The sequence below is a fragment of the Chlamydomonas reinhardtii genome, chromosome 3 (assembly GCF_000002595.2).
Source record: "Chlamydomonas reinhardtii strain CC-503 cw92 mt+ chromosome 3, whole genome shotgun sequence".
NCBI lineage: Eukaryota > Viridiplantae > Chlorophyta > Chlorophyceae > Chlamydomonadales > Chlamydomonadaceae > Chlamydomonas > Chlamydomonas reinhardtii.
In genome coordinates, this window is record NC_057006.1 from 1,654,127 (window position 1) to 1,672,013 (window position 17,887).

General features: G+C 66.8%; 3 protein-coding genes across 3 annotated transcripts; 2 read left to right on the forward strand and 1 right to left on the reverse strand.

Moving 5' to 3' along the window:
• Positions 1–49: 49 nt before the first annotated feature.
• CHLRE_03g153076v5 (uncharacterized protein) lies at positions 50–1,745 on the reverse strand. Its single transcript, XM_043060547.1, has one exon. It carries the CDS (start codon positions 1,526–1,528, stop codon positions 1,298–1,300), a length of 231 nt encoding a protein of 76 aa, XP_042925676.1. The 5' UTR covers positions 1,529–1,745; the 3' UTR covers positions 50–1,297.
• Positions 1,746–1,859: 114 nt separating this feature from the next.
• CHLRE_03g153100v5 (uncharacterized protein) lies at positions 1,860–5,367 on the forward strand. The gene is made up of 6 exons (XM_043060548.1): positions 1,860–2,372; positions 2,604–3,079; positions 3,247–3,349; positions 3,557–3,760; positions 4,360–4,520; positions 4,734–5,367. Exons 1-6 carry the CDS (start codon positions 2,082–2,084, stop codon positions 4,918–4,920), a joined length of 1,422 nt encoding a protein of 473 aa, XP_042925677.1. The 5' UTR covers positions 1,860–2,081; the 3' UTR covers positions 4,921–5,367.
• Positions 5,368–5,425: 58 nt separating this feature from the next.
• On the forward strand, positions 5,426–17,717 carry CHLRE_03g153150v5 (uncharacterized protein). The gene is made up of 12 exons (XM_001697506.2): positions 5,426–5,724; positions 5,921–6,037; positions 6,525–7,049; positions 7,204–7,240; positions 7,511–7,679; positions 7,925–8,054; positions 8,349–8,417; positions 8,732–8,818; positions 9,009–9,161; positions 9,393–9,567; positions 9,772–10,394; positions 10,535–17,717. Exons 1-12 carry the CDS (start codon positions 5,647–5,649, stop codon positions 16,373–16,375), a joined length of 8,004 nt encoding a protein of 2,667 aa, XP_001697558.2. The 5' UTR covers positions 5,426–5,646; the 3' UTR covers positions 16,376–17,717.
• The last annotated feature ends 170 nt before the right edge of the window (positions 17,718–17,887 follow it).

Consider the following 17,887-nt stretch of genomic DNA (forward strand, 5'->3'; position numbering starts at 1 on the left):
TGTTGCATAGCTGCGGAGTGAAGAGGGGGCTGTCGAGAGCGGGCTGATATTTCCGGCCTGCGAACCCATCCCGACCTCACCGTCAAAAATTGAACTATATGAAACAAGCGGCTCTATACAATCCGAACCATTCAAGCACGCGGGCAACTGCGGCTCGCCGCGGCCGACGAACTGCAGCCTTGGGACGCCCCTCACCTCCGCCCCAGCTCCCCCAGCCGCAGGCCTCACGTTCCCCTCAGCCGTCACGAAGCAGCCTGGACGTTCCACCCAACTACTGGCATGGCGCTTGGCCGCCATGCTGGGTACCTGGCGTGGGAAGATGCTTTCTCATGTCAGGCCGGTGAAGCCACTTAGGCACTGAGCAATTCTTGATAATTAACCCAGCCGCGGGTACTCTGCCGCCGCTGTACTCCGCCGCCGCTGTACTCCGCCGCCGCCGTAATCTGCCGCCACCGCCTGCTGCCGTGCTTTGATAACTTCCTCCCCTACACTCGAATTCCCGAGTCGTTTGTACCCTGTCCGATATGCAAACAGTATCATGCAAATAGCACACACTGAACAGTAGTACACTACTGCGCTCCCAGTACGCAGAAGGGAGGCGACTTCCATAGTCCTGCTTACTCGCACCACTGTGCGCATCACCACGCAATTGCGATCACGGTTTTGACCCGCTACCTGCCTGCGCATCCATGGTTCCAAGTGAGCATCTCGTCGGCTGCTGTCGGGGCTTGGGGCACCACAGCAGCCGCCCGCCACCGGCTGATGGCACAAGTACTGCGGCCGGGGTGCGCCGTAGTACTGGTGCTGCAGCAGCCACAGCATGTTGCACGCCACCTGCACGCCCCGGCAGCGCATGCGCTCCAACTAGGCGCTGGCAGCCAGTAAAGTCTGCTCTTGAGGCGCTTCAAACGCTCCACGCTTCCGCGCCTCGCCAACCACAGCCGAGTGATTGCCGATGTAGTTACCTTAGCTGACAAGTGTTCCCCGGTCACGGGAAAAGGGGCTGAGCCCCTCCACAGTCTGAGGCCGAACCTCATCGCCCGGACATAGCCGGGGTCGGTTTCCACAGGCACATAGCCAAACCAGGTGCCTAGCAATCGCGATGCCACAGCAGAGCCAACCGCAGCCAGACGCAGCACAGTTGTCAACAGCCACACGCCACTAGGTGCAGGCAACACAGCCGGCGGTGGGGGCGAGCCACCGGCAGCGCAACCAAACACCCAGTCACACGCAACCCACGACGTACATAAGGACCCCACAGCCAGCACCCAAGGAGGCGAGCGGGGCTGCAGGCCGCTCACCCCCAAAAGCAGCAAGCCCAAAGAACCCCCCAAACACCGGTAGCCCCCCACAACCCGCTGCTGACAGTGACAAAGACGAACCATGCGAAGGCGGTTCCGTTGTTGACGAGTGTTGCGGATGGAGGCCGCTTCGTGCGGGTGGGGTGCGGCGTCTGGACGAAGAGGGAGCCCGAGGGCCCCGCGGAGGCGCGCGCTAGACCAGGGGAAGATGAAAAGGCCGCGGACATGTAACCGAGTAACTAGCCAACTGCGGTATTCTGGGTGCGGAGCGTTCGGGACCTGTTTATCGACCTCTTGGGTGTCCGGACACAGCTGTCTGTTCCCGCGTCGTACAACGAGAACAATGCAGAACCCAGAAACTTGCATAGGCCTTAATAATGATGTGCAAAGCCCAAGGTCGGCGTCCCAGGTCGTGATACGGCACGCTGTTGTCCCAGGTTCAGATCGCGGGGGCGGGGGGGGGGAGTTGGGAAATGAGGGGAATGAATCAAACACAGCTGTCTAATGGCACAGCTGTCTCTTGGCCTCCGTGCGCCTACATTTGTTTCCATTGTCGTTCTTGTTACATCTGAGTTCCTTGCAAACAACACATATTTGACAGGGAAGGTGACAGTGAAGGCGCTGCGATAGTTGGATGTAAAACAACTCAAGAGCAGTTTCCTACTGTAAAATCGAGCGGATATGGTCTTACGACCAGCTGGATAATGTGCTTAAAATGATCGGCGACATTTCTCTAGAGAAGTATACTGCAAAGTTTCTGCGCGGGCCTGCTGCGTAATCATGCGCTATGTGACGCGTCAATCACTCTGTCGGCGGCGAATACTGCTCGGGCTGTTGGCAGTGTGGTTGCGTTGCCTAGGGCGCGCCAGCCCCACTGGCCCTGCTATCATACACGCAGGCAACGACGCGGCGGGCTTCGCGGCCGTTCCGCATACAGTCTTTGCAGAAAGCGCAGAGGAAGCTCTGACGCAGTATGCTCGATTGCAAGCAGGAGGCCGCACCCTAACGGCAGGCAGTAGCCGCGCGGATACGCGCGTCGTAGTGGTGAACGACATTGCGGGCCACTTCGAGGTGCGAGCGCCCGCAGACGAAGATAAATAGTCGCCGGTCAAGGGCTCTTTCGCCACGCGAGTTTGGCGTGCTGCGTGATTCCATGGCTGCATCAGACCCGTCCGCAGGCGGCTGTACAGCTTGCTCCCTGAAGAGCCGTGCACGCACGCCTCAGGACGCTGTTTGCCCTTCAGCCTGATGCACAACACTACGTTTTTCCCCGGCGCCTATAAATGCCCCCCCCCCCAACAGGTCCTGGCGGGCGTGCTCTTCACGCTCTACCGCATGCGCCGCGGCCAGCAGGCGGCAGCGGCCAGTAGCATCCGCCTGGCCCGGCCGCGGGTGCTGTTCACGGGGAATCCGCGCGGCCCTACCCTGAACGGGCTAATGGACTGGTTGGGCCAGGACGTGGGTAACGACGCAGAATGGCACGCGCTAGGCAGCGGCCCAGGTGGCGCTGCGGCAGCTGACGCGCCAGGGGATCGCGGCGCTGGGTCTGCAGCGGGTGTGGACGGGGCCTGGCGGACACCCGCAGATGTCGTCGTCTGCGTCTCGGCGGAGCTGGCCCCCAAGGTGTGCGCTGCCGCGGTCGCGGGCGTGCAGCCGCAGCTGTTGGTGGTGATTGTGCACCGGGCGGACACGCACACAAAGAACTCCAAGTTCCTGGCGCTGCACCCGCAAGCCACGCGCATCATGGCCCTGGCCCCGCACGTGGCCAACCTCAGCAGGTCCGGAGGCGGGCGGGCGTGGGCAAGCACTGTTGCAAGGGGGATGCAGATGAAGCTGGCGCGAGTTGCGCAGGGAAATAATTGCAGCGTGATCCTCTCAGCAGCTTTATTTTCGTGGGCGGACGCCCAATTGCACAAAGCGTGGTTGGCTGCTTCCCACCTCGCAGCCACATGCTAAAGCGGCCCGTGGACTGGTCTATGCCGGTGGCGCCCTTCGTGCCAGCGCAGCCCTGCCTCAGCAAGGACTGCCTGCAGGGCTTCTCCATACAGGTGACAGTGCGATGCCCAGGGAATTTGGGCGCCTTGGCGGCAAGAGCGTGGCCACTCCCTGCGGGCCTGCCTCATGCATGCCACACTTGCGCCAGGATCCAGCAGCACCCCTCGAACACGAGCAGCCTTGCATGTTGAAGCTGACCGGCGCGCTGGTTCAGCTGGTCACCTGCCTCCTGCCTTGGTCTTGTGCCACTCACTACCCAGGGTGCGTTGAGGCGCTACAAGTCCAAGCACGGCAACGGCTTCACCCGCGACTATGGGGCTTTGTGGGCGCGTATGCTGGAGCTGCGTATGCAAGGCATGGCTGTGCCGCCCGTGGTGGTGGTGGGCAAGGGCGAGCGGCGGCACCTGATGCTGCCACGTGAGCTGGAGAGCAGCGTCACCTTCCACCCCTGGCTCAAGTACCAGGTGTGTGTTAGCAAGAGAGAGCAAGGGAAGGAAGCATGTAGGACAGTAAGTGCGATGCGGTGCGACGCTGTATGTGCCCGTGAGTAACGAAACAAGTAACGTTACGCAGCACTACCTGGAGAGGTCTAAGGTATTTGTTGCGGTACGGCAGCGGGCAGGACACGGATTGCCCAATAGGGGAAGGGGAGACGAGGGAAACTGTGGCACCAGGCGCTGGAAGCGGACGATGTGACAGGGCAAGGAAAGCAAGAAGCTAATTATAGCTGAGTTAACGCTACAAGTTACGCCCAGCCCAGCCCAGGCGCCGATAATACATGGAAATGCGTCGCCCCAGCGCCAAAGCGGCCCCGTTATCAAGCACTGGAAGCGGGAGGGAGCCAGGGGATCGGGAGGGGGGGGGCACCCCTGCTTTGAAGCCAGTCGCGATGGCGGTCGCAAGGAACACACGCACGGCGCATTCCATTGAGAGGGGGGAGGCAAGGGCAGGGCAGGGCCAGGAGGTGACTTGTACGCTGACAAGGCGCGCCTTGTGTACACGGGCGACTGCAGAAACGTCATGATTCAATGCTAACCCGTCTCTTGCCCCTGGTTGCCCTCAGGACTTCTGGATGCTCATCCACCGCTCCTACGCTTTGGTGCCGGCCTTCGGCATGCCCGTGTACTACGAGAGCCGCATCTCCTCCACCATCCTGGCCTCCCTCATCACCTGCGTGCCCGTCATCGCCGAGCAGCGCCTGCTGGACACCTACACCTTCCTCAGGCAAGTCTGCGTGCGCGGCTCCGTTGGGGCATGTAGACGCAGCCGACCTGAGCTCTGACCAGGGCCCTGGCTCCGGCAGCCTAGCAGCCCACATTCACAGCCAAGCTAATGCCTTACTTCGCCAGCTCTCCTGCTCATCTGATCCATTACGCTCTCGTAGGCCCGCTGATCGCGCCCAACACACTGCGCCCCGTGTGTTTGCTACTGCTGCAGTGAGGAGCACGTGTTTCTGCGGCAGCCGGATGAGGATGAGGCGGCGGCCATGGCGCGCATTGCAGCGCTGCCGGAGCAGGCCATATTTGCCAAGCGTGAGGCACTGTGCGAGCTACGGGGGCAGATAGATGCCCGCGTTGACCGTGTGTTGGGTGGGTATCTAGCGGAGGCTAGCAAGGCGCGGTGATGAGCTTAGCTGTAAAGGTGCAGCAACGGCGCACTAGGTCCTTCAGCAGTCTGTGGGTGCGGGCGTGCGCGCACTATGGAGAAGGATACCGGTAGCTCGCGTTCGGGCACGTTTGGGCAGAGGAGGCGAAGTACAGCTGGGTGAAGTACGCGTACGACGTGTATAAGGCTAAAAATTGTTCATCGCTCAGTTTATCATGAGCCGTCGTCTGGCGTCCGAGTGTATGCCAGTATGCTGGGTAGAAGCGCAGGGGTCACGCCTCTCCAGGCGAACGATGGCGCCGTCTGTTTCTATGACCCTAGCACACGCGCTGACACGCGAATGAAACCGCTCTTGTGTTTCGCGCTTTGACTAGTCAACACAACAAAGCGCTTTTGTTCATAGGAACCGATGACAAAACTTGACCGGGCACAGTCGCCATGCGCCTCAACCGAATCAGAGGGAATTGGTCAAGGGCGTGGAGCTGACTTCCATACTGCTGCACGCTTCTTGTGATGAATTGGTTGCTTTCATCAGCAGCAATATACGAGCAAGTGTAGAGTTGACAGGGCCCGCAACGCAGTCTTACGCGGGGCCCTGTTTATAGCCTACCAGTTTGACTCAGAATGGGGATGCTGCGAGGACCTCAATTGAAACGGCGGTGCCCGGGAATCCCGTCGATGAGGCCCGCTTGGTCGCCTCAGCAGCTTTGAGCCCTCACCTATTGTAATAGCGAGGTGTCTAAACATGTCGCTGGCTGCTGACAGTGGCTTGACGGCGAGCCCAAGCCCTGGTAGCGTCAGGTCGCTGCAGGCACTGCCAGAGGTCAGTCTGTCATATGCCATCTCTTAAGTACTGGTCAGCTTTGGGCCGAATGCTCTTCAGAGGCTGTGCAGGAGTTCTGGGGGCCCTGTTTCTACCAGTGTACTAATGCGGAATCCTGACGCTTGCTTTAGCGACCCTGAGCACTGCAGCCGAGCAACCGTTGTCTGCTTGTGTGCTGCTGTGTCGTCTGGGTCAGGTCCTGAGCCCGGTGCGCCATGGGTTCCTATGGAAGCGCTCACGGGCCTTCAAGTCGTGGCTGTCGCGTTGGTTCCAGCTGGACGACACAGGGTTCACCTACGCGGTATCGCCAAAGGTGGGCAGTGGGATGGGGTGTGTGTTGTGGTCAAGCGGCATGGGGCCGGAGGGAGGCCTAGGGGCTGGGGCGAAGAATGGTATGCGCACGCCAGGGCACGGGCGCGACAGGGTTAAACGCACGGTTTCTGGGCCAGACACATGCAGGTCATGCACCCTGTCGAGCCCGCCCCTGCCTGTCCCTGGCCTGGCCTGGGATGAGTGTGCCCGGGGAACTTGGCATCAGTTTTTCATGGGCTGAGAACCGAAGCGATCCAGGCGGGGCGAAGCCCCATAGGATCGCCCCAGCCCACTTTTCCCATGCGAGGGGAACCACATATCTTGGCATGGGCTCTCTCCTGGTATAACACTGACGGGTATAACAGTTTCTCTGCACCCGCCGACCCTAGACAACTCAACCCTCCAAACCCCCGCACCAGCGCAGCACACTTTCAACAGTAACCCCACCCCCTCGCCCCCTCCCTGCAACACCCCTCATGTAATGCCAGCTAATCAAGCGCGAGGGGCGCTATGTGCTGCCCAGCGCGGTGCGTGAGGTGCTGCCGCTGCCGCCGGAGCGCTACCGCAACGGCGCCACGATGTATGGCGTGCGTGTGGTCGCCACCAGCGGCGCCACAAAGGACCTGTATACAGACGATGCAGCAGCGCTCGAAGCCTGGACCCGCGACCTAGCCCGCTCCACACCGGCGGCGCGGCAGGCGGCGTACCGGAAGGCGCTGATGGCAGCGCCGCCGGCCGGCGCGCTGCCGCTGCCGCCGTCACGGCGGCCGGGCGGCGCCGCCTTGCTGAACGAACTTCACCTGGGCGACATTTGCGAGGTGGACTGGTCGGGCATGCTGGGCTCGGGGCTGTTCGCGTGCGTGCTGCGCGGCCGGCTGCACGAGGGCGGCGAGGCCGTGGCGGTGAAGATTATAAAGAAGGAGGCCATGATAGAGTACAGCGAGATCGTATACCGGGAGGCGCAGGTGTGGAGCGCGGTGGGCGTGCACCCACACATCTGCCAGCTCAAGCAGGTGAGGCGAAGGCGGTTGCGGTGGCGGGCGATGCTGTGGAGGTGGCAGGGAGCGAGGGTGCAACGGGAGTCAGGGACAGGTTGTGCGGCTGGCAGGACGTGCTTGCTTTCACGTTTCGCCTGAACCTGTGCTTGGTCCCTGGGCCTTCTATCAGGTGCTGCGGTCCTCTGCTCGGATGTACTTCATCGCTGGTGGGTACTGGGTGGGTGGGTGGGCGGGGTCGTGGGGGTTACCAGGACTGACCCAATGTGCGCTGGGCTGGGCTGTCGGGCCCCCGCTGGGTGGGGCCCCTCGCTAGCACTTCGTTTCGTGGGTACTCGGTCAGGGCAGCTGGGGAAGGAATGCGCTAGGGACATGCCGCCGTGGTGCACACTGCTGTCGAGGGAGCTGGCGGGGCCATGTGTGCCCTGTTCGCGCGAAGCCGACCTGCTCGGTTGCCGGTGCCCACATGCACGCTGCAGAGCTGTGCGACGGCGGCGGGCTGGTGGAGCGGCTGGCGGCCAGCGCCACGTACTGCGAGCGCGAGGTGGCGTGGCTGATGCGGCAGCTGCTGGCGGCGGTGGCGCACCTGCACCAGAACGCCATCGTGCACATGGACATCAAGCCGGAGAACGTGGTGTTCGCGACGCGGTGGGTGTGGCACACTGCAGCGGCGCTTCTGGGCTGGGCTGTGTATGGCGCTGTGAGCGGGGTGGATACGCAGGCGAAAGGGGGGCGACGTGGTCCGCCGAGTGCGCATGAGGTTGGAGCCTCCGCCAACTTTGACTGAGCACCTGGACCCCGCAGTTCTGGGTTGAGCACCTAGACCTCGCGACGCGCATCTGCACACCACGCTTCGCGGCCTGTCCTCGAACTCGGCCCTTGCACTGTTGCAGGCGCGAGGATTCGCTCATAAAGCTGATTGACTTCTCGCTGGCGGCCTTCGTGTACACACCCACCGACCCCGGCGGCACGCCTGACTTCGTGGCGCCGGAGCTGCTGAACGCGCCGGACGTGGTGTCCAAGGTGAGGCAGGGAGGGACCTGGGCGCCGTGGAGCGCCGCTGGCTGAGGGCGGGGTGGTCAGCCCCAAAGAGAGCGGGTGGTAAGATGTAGAGGCGGAAGGGGCGGCTGTGCGTGGATAGGAGAAGAGCAGCCGAGCCCCGTAGGCGGGCTGCGTGGAGCTGCGGGTATAGATGCAGGGACACTGGGGCCGGGTGTGTTGGGCCTCCTGCTCTTCGCGACGTGTGCGCGACTCAAACCGTACACCCTTGCCGGTCATTGCGCGTCCGCGTGCCCCATGTGTGTCAACGCCACACAGAACGGCTGTGGGCCGGAGGTGGACATGTGGGCGCTGGGCGTGATGCTCTTCTTCCTGCTGAGCGGCCAGGTGCGGAGCCGCGGCGGGCGGCGGCGGGCTGACGGCTGGGGGCTGGGGGCGGCGTTAGCGCGCAGCAGGCCCCACAGCTCCCACGGCATGAAGGGAGGGACAGCGGGGGATGAATCGGGGACGCGCTGGTCTAGCTGGCCGGCTGCCGGTATGGGAAGCCGGTGTGGAAAGCGTATGGCAGGATCAAGGGAGTCATAGGGGTGGGCTGTGTGTGTGTGAGGAAGAGGCTGGGGCTTGGATAAGGAAGCGGGCAGCCTTGGACAGCGGGTCTCACTGTTGGCACGCGTGTTGGTTGCCTGCGCCATCACCCGCAGACGCCGTTTCAGTCCGCCAACTTGGAGACCGTGATGATGCGGGTCAAGAGCGGAGAGTGGAACTTCCACGGCCGCCGATGGGCGCTGGTGCGTGCTGGGGTGGTGCTGGGGTGGGGTGGCTCGGCGTCTCCGGGCGCACATGGACCCCGGGGGCTGCTGGGCAACTTGGCGCCGCCGGGACGGCCGTTGCAACGTGTGTCCACAACTGCTACGAGCGTGCCAGAGCACGAACTGGGTGCTGGTATTTCTTAGTATGTCTACTGCGGTCTGTTTGCAGGTGAGTGAGGGCGCGCGCGACCTGGTGAGTCGGCTGCTCAAGCGCGAGCCCTCCCAGCGGCTGACGGCGGAGGAGGCTCTGCAGCACCCCTGGCTGAACCGGCCCGAGGCGCTCAGCCAAGCGCTGCTTCAGGACGCCATCAGCTCATTCAGGGTGGGTGCGCCGGATGAAGACGGGCGTAAGGGGCATTGGCACAGATGAAGGGCTGGGGTGCCCTGCAGCGTAGTGGCGGGCGGCATTTGCAGGAAGCCTGAGGCAGGGTGGCTCACCAGGAGCGAGAGAGGGGGGCGGTGGGTGACGGGGGCATGACGGGGGACCGTGTCTGCGTCACCCATAATCTCTGCCCTTGACTGTACGGCATCTGTGTGCCGTCGCTGTGTGCAGGCTGCGGCCGCGGCGCAGCAGCGGCAGATGCGCACCAGCTGGATAAAGCAGGGCAGCGGCGACCTGACGGGCTGCCACGCCACCGGCACCGGCACCGGCATCCCCGCGCTGCACTCCAACCACCTGTCGCCGCGCGCGTCACTCAACCGGCAGGCCATGATGCAGGCCATGGCGGGTGCGTGGCGGCGGCGTCGTTGGTTGGGGTGTTGGCTGGGGTGTTGGCTGGGGCTTTGGTTGGGTCGGGGTCAACGGGGGTGCCTAAGAAGTGCTTATGCGCAAGTGCGACTGCGTGCTTCGCGCATGGGGGCGGAGTGGCAGCGCTGCGGCTTTCACACGTCGCCAACGCGCCGCCGTTTATGCCCGCCTGACTTTGCTGCAGGCTCCTCCAACGGTCCGCCCGCTGCCGCGCTCATGAGCACGGGCGGCCTGGTGCGGAACCTGATGAGCACACACCCCGGCCTGGATCCAGCAGCCGTGATGAGTGCCCTGGGGTCGGACCGCCCCGGCAGCCCGCTCATACGCAACTCGCCATCCCAAAGCGTCATGCTTACGGGCGGGCCCTCCGGCCGCGGCTCCCGCGCCACCGGGCACAACTCCAACTCACCCAGCATGCCCGCAGCCGTGGCCGCGGCGGCCGCAGCCGCAGCCGCGGCCGGTGCGCGCGGCGGCAGCCGGAATAACTCATTCTCCGTCGGCGGCGGCGGCCCAGCGAACATGTCTAGGATGGGCGCGGGCGGCCTGGCGAGCGGGCCCATGCCTGCGGGCGGTGTTGGGTCGACAACTCTGACGGCGGCCCTGGCGGTGGCGCGCGGCAGCGGGGGCGGCAGTCCGCACCCGAGCCCGCACCACAGCCCCCACCACAGTGGCACGGGCACGGCGGGCGGCGCGGGCTGCAGTCCCCGCAGCCCGCTGGGCATGCGCACGCGGCGTGCCAGCGACACCATGGCGTATACGATCTCACTTACGGAGAGGCAGGAGTCATTCACGCAGATGCAGGCTCAGGTAGGAATTGGGTTGGCGGCCCGCTTTGGTTTCACTTGTTCTGGGCGATTGTGCTTGCAATCTGCAATTGAACCGTGATGACTGCTGAAGAACTCATTTTGACAATGGCCGGTACGCTGCTCGGCGCACCACTTTTACAGGGCCTGGCAGCGCCGCCCAACGCTGGCATGCAGTGGCCGGCAGCCATGGCGCTCAACTCGTCCAAAGCGCGCCGCGCCTCCGACGTCCTGTCCTACGGCCTCATGCCCTACAACAGCGCCAGCCAGGCGGACCTGGGCTCGGCCGCAGCGACCGCGGGGCTCACCAGCGCGGCCGACGCAGGCAGCAGCGTGGGCGCCGCAGGCGGGGCCGGCGGGCATTCGTCACCGGGCTTGCCGCCGGCCAGCGCAGGCAGCAGCTTCGGCCTGCGCGGCTCGCAGCAGCGCGGCGCCAGCGGCCTCAGCATCATGACCAATGCCTCCACCTCGGCGGCCGCCGCCGCTGCGGCAGCGGCGGCCATGCGTGCCGGCGGCCGCAGCAATCCCGAGCTGCTCAGCAACCGGCACGCGACATCCTCCGCAGGCGCGCAGTCCAACAATGGCTCGTCGTCCGAACTCGCACCGCCCATCTCCAGCCGCGATGCGGACACGGCACCCGGCCAGGCGGCCCTCCTGGCAGCCATGACGGGCGTGGGCTCGTCCTCCTCGCGCGGAGGCGGCAACGCCGGCCTAATGCCGCCGCCGTCGCAGTCGCAGGTGCACCTGCAGAGCTCGCCCAGCGCGCCGGCGCCGCAGGCGCCGCCGCCGCCCGGCGAGAAGAAGTACGACGCGGGCGGTGGCGACCGGGGGTTGTCACGCAACAGCCTGAGCAACGCGCAGGCGCGTTTCGCGAAGCTGGCGGGATCCAAGTCGCAGTCCTTCCACGCCATCCCCAGCGATTGGGTGATGGACGCGCAGGCGCCGCCCACGGCCAACGTGGGGCCGCGGTCAGGCGCGCACGGCGACGGCAACGTGGGCGGCAGCTTGGGTTCCGTCCACCCGGCCATGGCAGCGGTGCTGACAGGTGCGGGCGGCGGCGGCAGCGCCCGCGGCGCGGGCGCCAGCGGCGCACCAGGCGGTGGTGGTGGCGGCGTCGGCGCCGTGCCGTTGGTGGCGTTGCAACGGCGCGCGTCCATGAGCTTTACGGCCGGGACCTCGGGCTCGGGCCTGGCCGGCCCGCACGGCCCCTCGCCGCTGTCCAACAGCAGTGCCGGCCGCATCTTCCCGCCCGACACGCTCGTGGCGGCGGCGGGCGCCAGCAGCAGCATGCACGGCGCCGGCAGCCGGCCGCCCTCCGGCACTGCCGCATACACGGCAGGCGCCGGTGGCGGCGGCGGCGGCGGCTCTGGCGCCGGTGGTGGCGTGCCAACCCTGGCCCGCCAGCTCAGCCGCCCGGTCAGTGGCGCTAGCACGCCGCTCGCGCCCAGCCCAATCCACAGCCAGTCGAACGTGCCTTTCCAGGCCTTTTCCAGCGGCGGCGGCGGCAGCGGAGCCGGCGGCGTGCCCGGGGCCTCCGGCGCGCCGGGCTCCACGTCCATGTATGCAGCCGTGCTGCGTGCCAATCTGTCTGGGCACGCGCTCACGTCCACGTCAGGCGCCGAGAGCGGCGGTGGCGGCGGGGCGCTGGGCGGCGGCGGCGGCTCCAGGCGGGCCACGGCCACTGGCGCGGGCAGTGGCGCCAGCACGCCTCGCAGCTGCGGCAGCCCTTCGGGCAGCGGCACGCAGCCGCACACCGCGGACGCGGGCGGGCCGACGGTGTCACAGGCGACGGCGGCTGTGGCGGATGGCAGCATGATGCGGACCACCAGCAGTGGCTCTCTGAGCGGCGCAGCCATGATGCAGCCGCGGTCCCTGCGCGGCATGGCTGGCAGCGGCATGGCCGGCGCAGCGGCGGTGGGCTCGGGCTCCGGCGCGCCCGGCACTGCGTCGTTGAGGGCGGACTCGGGCGGCAACACGCAGAAGCTCATGGAGCAGGTGGTGCTGGGGCCGCTGCTCAGGTCGTCGAGCTCCAACGTGGGCGTCACGGGGTCGAGCGCCGCTGGTGGCGGAGGTGGCGGGGACCAGGCCTCGGCGTCGGGCAGTGGCAGCGTGGTCGGCGCCAGCAGCGGGGCGCCCTCCGGCGCTCGAGAGCACGCCAGCGGCGGTGTGCCTGGCAGCGGCGCCAGCGGCGCCGCAGTGGGCACAGCGGTGGCGGTGCTGCTTGCTGACGGATCGTCAGCGCTACGGCCGACGGCCTGGTCAAATGACACGGCCGGCGGCAGTAATCGGCGGCGTGCGGGGACGGAGCCGTCGCTCGGCGTCGCGCGCGCGGGCGCCGCCAGCGCTGACGACGGCGGCAGCGGCTCCGCCGCCGACGGCTTGCAACCGCCTCGCTTCTCCAGCGGGCCGCAGGCCAGCGTAGCGGACGCGGGCGGCGGCAGCGGTAGCGGCGGCAACGGCTCTTCTAGCGGCGACGCCGCAGGCGGCGGCGCACGGGCGGCCCCACCCATCGCTGACGCGCTGCGCGGCAACGCATTGGGGCGGCGTGCCAGCAGCCGTCTGGCGCTGGAGACGATCCCTAGCGAGGACCCGGAGAGCCTGTCGGGCCTGATTCGCTCTGTCCGCGAAGAGCGTGTCGGCGCCGGCGGGGCTGGAGGTGGTCTGGGCGGAACCAGCCTCGGCGGCACCAGCAGCAGCAGCAACCGGGGCGGCATTGCCGCTCACGCCGCGTTGGTGTTAGCCGCCAACCTGCCGTCAGGTGCCATGGGCTCAACGGGCATCGACGTGGGGCCGGTCTCGGGGCCGGAGGGCGGCGATACGAGGGGCGCCGAGTGCGGGGGCGGTGCGCTGGCGTCTCTCATACATCTGCCCAGCACGGCGTCAGAGACAACGGATGAGATGATGCCCTCGCTGCGGTCTGGCATGGCCACCTTGGACCCCGCGGCGGGCTTGAGGAGCGGACCGGCGGCGGACCTCGCCGCCGCGGCGTTGTGTGTGGCGCCGCCACAGCCGCCACTGGGCGTCCCCTCGCGTGCCCGCGAGCCGCCGGTGTCACACGCGCCACCTGTTCGCGCCGCGACCGGCAGCTCAGGCAGTGGCTCTGCGCTGCACCGCGCCACCAGCGCCCTGGGTGCGAGCAGCTTGCACAGCGGCGGCAGTCTCATCAGCGGCCCTACGCCGGGCAGCGGAGGCCTGATGAGTGCGCCGCACCGCTCTGCATCTCTGAATGACGAAGCGATGCGGGTTTCGGAGGCCGGCGACCGCAGCAGCGGCGGCAGCGGCCACAGCAACTTTGGCAGGCATAGCCAGGGCAGCGCCAACGGCGCAAGTCCGTTGGGCAGCCCGGTGGGGGGTCGCGGCAGCGGCGCCAACAGCGGCGGCAGCGGCAGGCAGAGTGTGCGGCGAGCAACAACGGCTGTTAACCTGCGCCTGCACGCCACCACAGCGGCGGCGGCGCAGGCGGCAGCGGCGGCAGAGAAGGCGGCGCTCGCGGCGGAGCATGTGGACGCGTCAACTGCGACTGGCGTGCGGGCACCGCACTCGCCCACCGCCGTCGTACGGGCGCCGCACTCGCCCATACCCGGCTCCTCTCCTCGAGCCGGGGCCAGCAAGCCGCCCGCGACCAAGACCGTGAAGGAGGAGAACAGCTCCAGTTCAGAGTCTGGGTCTGACGGCAAGGCCGAGCCTGACACCGAGGGCAAGCCGGACCCCTTCGCGCACTGGGACTGGCCGCCGCCGGCGCCCGTGCCGCTCGCGCCGCGGGCGCCTGGGAGCGCGGGGCACCGGCAGCGCGCTGCCAGCGCCATGGGGCTGTCGGGCGCGTCTCTGGCTGCATTGCTGGCGCAGGCGGCGCCGCTGGCGCAGGCGGCGCAAGCCAGCGCCGCGGCGCAAATCGAATGCATCTACAGCAGCAGCGGCGGCGGCAGCTTCACCAGCCAGCGCGGACACGGGCCCCCGGGCAGCATCCGCGCCGCCGGGCTGCTGGCGGGCTTCGGCCACGGCAGCGACCTGGGTGCGGGTACGGGCAGTGGCGGGCCAGGCACGCCGCACTACCCGGTCGATGACGGCAGCGCCGGCGCCAGCGGAGGGCCGCGGTTACTGGGCTCGGGCAACGGCAACCCGACCCGCGGCGTGCGGCGCGCGGCCACCTCATCAAGTATGGGCACGCTCGTGTGTACGGCTGCGGACGGCATCGCTCCCGCCGTGGATGAGGACATGCGCTTCGCACAGAACGCCACTGCCGCCGCGCTGCGCGGCGCCGGCGTCCCCGGCGGCGGCGGCGGCGGCGGCGGCATGAGCCAGGTGGTGATGGCGACGACCACAGGCGGTGGCTTTGCCGGAAGCGGAGTCGGGGGCAGCAGCCGCATGGCCGGCGGCGGCGGCACGTCGCTGCACGGGCAGGTCAGCATGCCGGCGGCAGTGGCGGCGGGTAGCGTCTCCGGCGCCGAGTCGCCCGTGCAGCCGCTCAAGACCCGCACCAGCGCCGCCGCTGGCGGCGCCGGCGGCACCCTGGCCGCGCTGCTCGCGCAGGCAGCGCCGCTGGCGGCAGCGGCGCAGGCAAACGCCGCCGCGCAAACCGCCGCCCGCATTGCCAGTAACAGCAGCACCGCCTCCATAACCCCCGCCGCCGTGCCGTACGGCGTGCGCGCCGCCGCCGGCAGCGGGCCCTCCACGCCCACCGGCCACAACACGCTTGCGGTGCCCGGCGGCGGTGGTAACGCCTACTTCGGCTCGGCGTCGGGCCAGGGCCCAGCCGGTGTCGGCAGCAGCAGCGGTGCGTCCGCTGGCTCCGCGGAACAGCCTGGCGGCGTGGGGTCGTGGGCGCGGCGCCGCAGCAGCACCAGCAGGGACCTGCGGGACCGCACCGCCGCGTCGTATCTGGCGGCGGGTGGCAGCGCGGTGCACCGACTGGGCCAGAACCCCGCCGGCGTGTTTGCGGCGGCCCTTGCGGCGGGCGGCGGCGGCAGCAGCGGGGGCACGGGCACCGGCATGGGCGTAGCCATGGGCGCCTCCATGGGCACGAGCCTGGCCCTGGCGGGCGGCAGTAGCAGCGGCGTGCCTGACACGCGGGGTGTGTGGCTGACCGGCGGGGCGGTGGGCGGCGTGCAGCCGCGCCTGTCGCAGTCGCCGCCGCGCGAGCAGGGCAGCCCCGGCGGCGCGTCGATGTCCTCCGCGGGCCGCCTGTCCACCTACCCGGCGGTACCCAGCCGCCTCAGCCACTCCGGCACCGGCACAAACACGCCGCGCCTTGCGGGCGTACCGGGGGGAGCCGCCGCCAGCACGGCCGGAGCCGTGGCCGGGGCTAGCGGCAGCGGCGTGCTGATAGGCGTGCAGTCGCCGGTGCTGTCGCCGCAGTCGTCTCTCAACCGGATGAACACGGGAGCGTCCAGCTCTTCGGCGGCCGTAGGGCACGCGGCGGCGAACATCGGCGGCGGTACCTCCAGCAGCGGAGCGGCGTCCTTGCTGCCACATTCGTTGTCCCTGCCCGCCAATTCCGCGGCGACGGCGCAGGCGGCGGCTGCGGCGCAGATTGCGCAGCTCACGCAGCTGCACCACTTGCAGAACCAGCTCCACCAGCAGAGCCAGCTGCGCGTGCGAACCAGCTCGCGCAGTGGCAGCTCCTCCGCATTTGCGCCGGCGCCCACGGGCGGCGCCGTCTCGGCCACAGGTCTGGGCGTGGGCGTGGGTGTGGGCGCCTTGCGCCTCAACGGCGACCGCTTGCGCGGCCGCGGCACCAGCAGCGGCGGCGGCGTGAGCCCCAGCCATAGTGCCATGCAGCTCGGCGGGGCGTTCGGCACCAGCGGGAGCGGTGGCGCCGCGGCGATCCCTGCGCTTGACAAGGACAAGCTTATTGAGGACATGGAAAGGGAGATACAGACGCTGCACGGGCAACTGGGGGCGGCCCGGCGCAGCAACGCCTCGCCGCCTCGACACAGCCGCATGTCGGGCGGGGGCTCGGCGCAGCAGCTGCGCACGCGTCAGTAGCATGGGCAGCGCACGCGGTGGTCAACACCGCTGAGCGGTGGTGTCACAGGCACTGGACGTGCAACGCCACGCGATTACAAGGCTATCCCTGTTCGGATTGAGTCGGGAAGGAATTGGATCGATTATCGTTCATGGCTTGTATGGCAAGCAGCGCGTTCGGGCGGCTGGCTGCTATGCAACAATCAATTCAGAGATTATTTTGCGCGCGCGCTTTCCAACCATACTCAGCCTCAGAAACTTGATTTGCAATGGAAGGAAAATGCGAGCAGCGCGCGGCCATCCACGTGTGATTGTAATCGCAGTTTCTACAGTGCGCGGCGACGTGGCAGACACAGCGCGGGGTCACTGTGTGTGCGTTTGCGTATGGGTGCGCTTGTACGTGTGCACTTGTGCTGTTTTGTGTCCCGTGATCTGGCCACACCTGTGCGACAGCTTTAACACTAGGTGCGAATGCATGCATGTTCAAGGTGTGCATATGCAAACCGGGAGCCGTGCTGCAGGCGCATCCCCCATCGTTGGTGATGTACATTGCTAGCGAGTGCGCAGGGGACTTCGTCGCCGCCACCGGCCCCCACTCATGCACGGTGGACCCGCAGCCTGATCTTGTTGTACGTGAATAGTGTACTATTTGCATGATACCGTATTGAGTTCAGGGTACATATGACTCGGGTCAACCCTGAGTGTACCCATGCTTGCGTGTGAATCATTTGAAGTGTGGAAGCAAGCAACATGAACCGAATCCGCCTTGTTATGCTGCTTAAGCGCATGGGCTTTGGCCAGCCGCCGGCGCTGTCCCGGGAGCACCACCAGCAGCAGGGGTCGGGTGGTCATGTGGGGCGCAATGTATGGAGGTGTCATCCAGTATGCTTATCTGGGCGCTTATTGCGCTAAGCCAATCGATTCGTCGAGCAGGTTCAGTTTTGTGGCGTGAGAGCCGCCTCACCCTGTTTGCGCACGTGCGTAAGTGCTGTGCTGCAGTAGCCTGATGCTCTACCCAAAAACTTCAAAACGGATATCTTTCCCTTAAGTAGGTGTAGGAGCAAGTTCGTGTGTAGCAGGGCATTGGACACTTAGGGACAATCAAGGTACAGGCTCAAGGTGGGGGAGCACACGGTACGGAACGATACCTTGCTGTTTGCTCCTTCGTGGGGCCGTAATCTGGCGGCGGGCCCCGCCACGGGCCCCCGAGGCCCGAGCCCATGAACCTACCTGTGCCTCCTGTAAGCAGGGCACAGCGGCTGATCACTTGTGAAGGCTTGGAGCAGATGCATGGGTGTGGCAGGGTGTGGCTACTGTCCGAAGAGCACACCCATCCCCTCTGGAGGAATCTCAAAGCGATCCCCGACAGTGCACATCGGCACATGAGCGCCTACGGGACTTCACCAACCTGCCTTAGCACTGTCCCATTGCACACACATGAGCGCCGGTGCGCCCGTGCCCCGCGGAATCTCGCGGAATCCAAAGAATCTTGACACAGGTTTTTGCGCGCTTGCCTTGCTTGCCTCACGCCAA

Bases quoted from the DNA above. Each gene is read 5' to 3' on its own strand.
- CHLRE_03g153076v5 (XM_043060547.1), bottom strand. From the start codon at position 1,528: ATGTCCGCGGCCTTTTCATCTTCCCCTGGTCTAGCGCGCGCCTCCGCG.
- CHLRE_03g153100v5 (XM_043060548.1), top strand. From the start codon at position 2,082: ATGCGCTATGTGACGCGTCAATCACTCTGTCGGCGGCGAATACTGCTC. The intron at 3,080-3,246 runs GTCCGGAGGCGG...CCCACCTCGCAG, and splicing joins CACGTGGCCAACCTCAGCAG to CCACATGCTAAAGCGGCCCG. The intron at 3,761-4,359 runs GTGTGTGTTAGC...GGTTGCCCTCAG, and splicing joins ACCCCTGGCTCAAGTACCAG to GACTTCTGGATGCTCATCCA.
- CHLRE_03g153150v5 (XM_001697506.2), top strand. From the start codon at position 5,647: ATGTCGCTGGCTGCTGACAGTGGCTTGACGGCGAGCCCAAGCCCTGGT. The intron at 8,418-8,731 runs GTGCGGAGCCGC...CATCACCCGCAG, and splicing joins TCTTCCTGCTGAGCGGCCAG to ACGCCGTTTCAGTCCGCCAA. The intron at 9,568-9,771 runs GTGCGTGGCGGC...ACTTTGCTGCAG, and splicing joins CATGATGCAGGCCATGGCGG to GCTCCTCCAACGGTCCGCCC.